Source organism: Camelina sativa, chromosome 12, assembly GCF_030686135.1.
Source record: "Camelina sativa cultivar CO46 ecotype springtype chromosome 12, ASM3068613v1".
Taxonomy (NCBI): domain Eukaryota; kingdom Viridiplantae; phylum Streptophyta; class Magnoliopsida; order Brassicales; family Brassicaceae; genus Camelina; species Camelina sativa.
Window position 1 is genome coordinate 29,014,692 of NC_141891.1, and position 6,556 is coordinate 29,021,247.

Here is a 6,556-nt window from a genome sequence, read left to right on the forward strand (position 1 = left end):
AACATATATTATAGTTTAACCATGGAGTTAAGCAATGGAAATGGAACTTGTGATTGCAAGACAAAATACTTATATGTTACACATTGATCGTTTAAAAATGAATAGGAACATCTAATTCTCAAATAAAGTTGATTGTTTTGTTAAAACCTACATATGTGAATTTAAATTTAACTATGCAAATTTTAAAAATAAATATGAATAGATTAGAAAGGCAAGAAATATAAAAGAAATATTTTTTTATATAAATAAAATAAAAATTGAAAACAATGTTAAATATATATAATACTTTCTACATTAAAACATAGAATCAAACTCTTACAAGTTACAACACATATGAGATATAACAACATTTGAAATTGGTAGGAGAGGAGGAGAGAATGTTTACTATAAGATGGTAATCCAAATTAGATAATGGAGATGAATCTTTAAAAAATAGAACAATGTAATATCTATATATATAATACTTTCTAAATTAAAATATAGAATCAAACTCTTACAACACATATGAGATATAACAACATTTGATATTGGTGGGAGAGGAAGAGAGAATGATTACTTATAAGATAATAATCCAAATTAGATAAAGGAGATAAATCTTTTAAAATAAGAACAATGTAAAATATATATCATGTAGTCTCTATATTAAAATTTAGCATTAACAATTTACAATGATATTTCAGTTTTTTTTTACAACCCATACAACAAAAATAAGAAATCAAAAATAACAAAAAAAAACGAAAAATGATTTGAGGTATTGTAGAAGAGAATGAGAGAATGTGAAAATAAAATAGTAAAAGAATGTCAATATGAGAGAATGATAGATTGAGAGAATGCTTATTTATATGATAAGAAATGATGGAAGTTACATTTAGAACTATGGAGTTACAATAGTAATTTATTGTGTTTGAATAAAATTGAGTGGTAGAATATGATTAATGCATAATTTATTTTATTTTCAGTTATAATTTTATTTTAATGTGTGAGTTAAATTTATTGTGTTTATTGGATCTTAAATGTTGTTTAAAGCAATTAGAAAGCAAATAAAAAATTAAAAAAAAATTAGAAAACATTAAATGAAAATCAACCAATAAGGAGAGACCAAAACCTTACTTTTATATATATGATATATTGCTTTAAACTTTGAAATGAGAAATATATTATAAACAATAATTTTACATGAGAAATATATTAATTTAGCCAACCAAAATATGAATATAAGTTTAGCCAACCAAAATAAATAAAAAATATTAAAATTTAACAAAAAATAATTTCTCTTGAAAGATAATAAGTTAGTAGGAGGAATGAATTAATGTACAATTATTGGATACGAGTTACATTTGAGTTAAATGGAGTTACATGTCTTTAATTATAAATAAATATTTTAATTTTTTATAACCTAAAATAAAAGGAATACCAAGTGGCTGAATCAAAATTCACATGATTTGGTTGTTTGTTGATATAAACTCAACACTTATACATAATATTTCAAAATAAAAAATATTACTTTTTAAGTGACAAACTAAATTAATTTTCTTATAAAATTATATGAATTCTTCAATCTCAATAAATTTTAAAATCCCAAAGATAACTTATATTTTTTTGGTTTTCACTCATCAATTTAATTTATAGTGCTAGATTTCACACTAATGGTTTCATCTTTAGAGAATCTAGTGAAATAATATTTTTAAAATTATATTTTATTTTTATATTTAAGGTCCAGTTGAATATGTTTTGTCTTTTGGATCATTTTTTATTTTGATGAAAGACACAAAAAACCAATTGTTTAATTATGTTTTTTTTTGTTTTCAAAAACCTCAAATCATAAAAAAAAAATATATATTATATTGAACTCTGCAGATTTATCAATTGGATCACAAAACAAAATAGTCTTTATAAATTGATAAATGGATAATTATATTGATCTTTAAATATTATATTGATTTTTATAAATTATTAAAAATGATACATGAATATGTGAGATAACCAGAGACATAATAGATAATTACATATGGATCATTTCAACTTTATGATCTTATTGTGTGGTGAATATTGTAAGGAAGTATGAAAATAATGATTTATAAGATGTTAATATAAAATAGAAAATGGAGATAAACATTTTAAAAGATTAAAATAAATATATAAGATACACATATCATACAAACTCTAAAACTAAGCTTTTACAATGATATTTGATTTGATTTTTTATAACCCATACAACAACAATAACAAAAAAAATACAAAACAAAACAAAACAAAACAAAACAAAACAAAAAAGAGATTTGAGAGTAGTGGAAGAAGATGAGAGAATGAAAGAGTGATAGACTAAGAGAATAAGATAATGAGTATTTATAGGAAGAGAAATGATGAAAAATTACATTTAGAAAAATGAGAGTTACAATTCTAATTTATTGTTTTGTTTTAATACAATTGATTAATACAACTTAGTGGAGAAATAAAATTAATGCATAATTTATAGGAAGAAGCTATAAAGATTTCAGTTTTATATTATGTGAGTTAAATGTGAAAATTAATTTTTTTAAAATTTGTGTATTAATAAATTTTTTTTTGTTAAAATTGCATTGCCAAGTGGACCAATAAGGAGAGACTGAAACTCTACTTTTATATATATGACTAGGTGCTTCCCTACGCAACGCGTAGGTTGTTGTGTAGTTGGCACTTTCTTGTTTTTTTTTGGTCTTTTTCGTTTTCTCTTTTATATTATTTAGTTTTAATTAGGCATATACGGGCTTTGCCGTCACTTTTATTTATACACTATATGTTTATACCATTTCGTTTAGATGTGTATAATTGTGGCGTTTATTTTTTATGAATTATGAAGATGTTGTTTCTTGCTTTTGAGGATCCAATCTTATCATTGACTGATATTGTTTCCAATACATTTATTGTATTATAGATTTTCTAATTAACTGCTTATGTAAACCCTTCATACGTTGATGTTGCAATAATAAGTTATTTTTAAAAAATATCTTTCGTGTAAGTGATTATGTTTGTATGCCCATGTTTTGGTCTAATATCAATAAGATCGTTTCTGTTTTTCTTTAGTTGGCCTTGAAACCAATTTTGAGTTAAGCAAATAATGGATCGAATTATGGTGTTAATAAGTAATATAAATTCTTATGTATATATATTGTATATATGTGACTATAAATTTAGCTAAGTAAAAAATTATGTAATATTTTGAAACAACCCGACCTTTTTTTTTATACTAATTACATACAATATAAACAATTATGCAGCCTATACTACTAAATTAAACCAATAACAACCAGTACACACAGCGGAAACATACCAACCATACAAAACCATTACAACATCAATACATTAACAATCCAAAGCATTCTATCCATCAACCTAGCATATCTCTATCCAAGGTTCCAACAACATATCCAACAATCCAATAACACACAAACGAGACCATAGATCATTCTCCTCCTCATCGCCATGATTCCACAACACAAACCTGCACACCACAAACAACAATTGAGATGCGTAAGTATTATCACAAATACTTAGTGAGGCAATCCTCCCATCTACTGGGCTATACACACAAGCAACTGAGAAACCAATACTTAACAAATGACAACCAAACACAAACAAACCAGGAAAATCACGAAACAAGCAACTTGGTGTCGATCGACACTGGCGAAACATGTTGTTGACCGACACCTAACTGGTGTCGATCGACATTCCCTTCGCAGATGCGAACTGCACGAATCCGAACGACGAACCTCCGTTTCAATCCGCCTTCAATCTGTCCCAAACTCTCCCAAAAGCCTCAGGAACCTATAATAACCATAACACAACCACGACAAGCAAGAACAACACCACAAAACACAACACATCAAGCAAACAAAGGATTCTCAGGCTTAGATAAGCCATGATCATGCACTCACCTTATCAACTGATTATAACCACCAATACAACCAGTTGAGACCCTCCTAACGTCTGAAACAGCCCAGAAACGCCCTACAACAAGCCACACAACCAAAAACGACTTATAGCAAAACTGGACAGAAACATCAGAAAAGAACAGTCTCAAAAACGAAACCCTAAAATGAAAACCAACCGTTAACTAACAAATCGCTCTAGTGAAAGGCTATCCCTAGCCGTCACGAAGCTTCCCACAAAATTTCAGCACGATCAGGAACCAGACGAGACCACGATCTCAATTACAATCCCCAATGGTTTCAACTCGCGTCTGAGAAAACGTGAATCACGAACTGCCAATAACTCATCGAGTTTAAATCCAAAACTACTTCTGTAAGGAGAATGACGATGAAAGACTTGGGAATAAACCTACCAAATTTCATTACCTTTGAGAACGATTTGATATGCCGAAACTGTTTCCTCCCAAACCCTAACGATTCTGCTCTTTCTCCTTTAATCTTCTTCACACCACAATAGGCTCTCTCCTCTTTCTCTTTCTCTGCAAACGGTGACCAGACACCCTAAAACCCTTAATTTGTCACTTCTCCACTTATATACTCGGTTTAGATAACTAAACCAAACCAACCAAACCAAAATTGCGAATTAAAACAAATCCGACTATAGGATCATAATTAAGTAGTGCATGTGATGTACCGTCTTCGCTTAACCGGCAGTTACACGTGTTAATTATCTAAATGCGATGTATCTGTATGGAATGCAGTCACGACGTTTCGAAAAGCCACAATATGTATAATCCATTTGTGTTTGTTCGCTGCTTATATAAGAAGACAAATACACACCCGGTGAAGTATGTATTCATCTCTCAAAACCAAAATATCACCCGCAAATTAAACATAAGTGAAACAAAGTTATGGTGCATTTCGACAGGCTATCCGATCTCCAGACGTGGCGTTCTGATTGGAAGGTTTCTGTTAAGATCATCCGCAAGTGGAGAAAGAGAGAAGCGAACATCTTCACCTTTGAAATGGTTGTTTCGGATGTTTTCGTAAGTGACTCGTCTCAACATCATATTATATGCACTTAATATTAAATGATTCATACATCATGGTTGAATTTTTTCCCGCATTGTAGGGAGATAAGATGCAGGCAACAATCAGGAAGGACCTGTTGCCCCAGTTTTGTGCGGGGATTGAGGAGGGTTTGTGGAAAACCTTCTCAAATTTCGACGTCACTTACGACACATCCGCTGTGAAGGTCGTGGCTTCCAACTACCGGATCAAATTCACTGCTGACACGGTTGTGGACAACATTCGTTGCTTGTCGACCAATCACTACATTGACTACGTCCCCTTCGACCAAATTTATAAACGATGGTCTCCTTGGACCTAGAATTGCTGCTTAGGTAACGTTGCATTCTGTTGTTCCATTTTTTATTATCGTATCCAGTACCATAATTCTAATGACATGACACTATAGACACGATGGGGCAAGTTACTCACGTCAAACGAAGAATATTGGTGGACGATCCAACTGCTCCACGGTTTGCCGAGAGAACCCGGTTGAGTGAGTCATTTTCGCGATTATTACCTTTCACACACTTTAAAGATATAACGGGCTATTAACGTAAGGTGTCTCTGTGGGTAGGGGTCATCACTTGCAATGTGTGGGTTATGATGAAATGGTCGATGATTTCGCCCGCAATTTTTGGCTATGCGGAGGCAAACCAGTTGTAGTCTTGCGATTTTGGAGAGCCAAGTTTAAGGATGGAGGTACAGATTATGCAAACGTATTTAAAACAATTCAATCACCTTTTCAATATAAGAGTGCTACATAAAACTAATTTTGGTTACCCTTTTTCCTTATTTTTCCACACAGCAGGAGGGATGGAAGTGGTTAGTCAACCGGGTGTCTCTAAAGTGATATTTGAACCCCCCCCCCCTTCCCTGAGGTTAGAGATTTCATACTCCGGTTGGAATACTTCGACCAGCGTGAGCGGACTGACGACGATTCGTAGCCTATGTTTCAATTTGTCAATGTTGCTTTACATTCCAACATTTTAAACTACGTCGCTGAACTCTTTATATTATCTTCATTACCTACTTACCAACAATCTATCTTACATGGATAGGAATAATTTGATGTAAAATGTTTCTGTATTACGCATGGTTAATTATATATTTTTATTTTTCTTTGGTAAGCATCTTCCTAATACTGCCAACCTTGAATGTTAGACGTATGTGTACATTTGTGTACAAATGTTTATGTTTAATTTCAAGGGGTTTGGTCCATAATAATAACACGACAACGTTTCAAACGTGTCCTTTTTTAGACGGAAAAAAATGTGACTAAACCAAATATAACGTTTAAAACTTGATGTTAAACAATTAACCCACAACCCAAAGTACTACTAATAAAACGACCAAACTACTTGAAAAAATAGGTCATTGTTGCTAGTATAACCAAAGTCTTAACAAACACATTGGTCAGTTTTAATTCCATAGTTAATCCATCACTCTCGTACGCAATCAACGCCTTCATCCTTTCCAACTCCATCTGATTTTCCTTGTGCATATTTAAGACGTTAGCAATCTCCTCTTTTTATCCCTGAAGCGCTTCACGCATTTGATTCAAACTAGTTAACTTTAGA

The 6,556-nt window shown here is 31.3% G+C and overlaps 1 protein-coding gene across 1 annotated transcript; it reads left to right on the plus strand.

The window, feature by feature from the left end:
- The first annotated feature begins 4,819 nt into the window (after positions 1-4,819).
- LOC147931031 (uncharacterized) lies at positions 4,820-5,298 on the plus strand. Its single transcript, XM_087477147.1, has 2 exons — positions 4,820-4,954; positions 5,041-5,298. The coding sequence occupies exons 1-2, from the start codon at positions 4,820-4,822 to the stop codon at positions 5,296-5,298; spliced, it is 393 nt and encodes a 130-aa protein (XP_087333273.1).
- Positions 5,299-6,556: the final 1,258 nt, after the last annotated feature.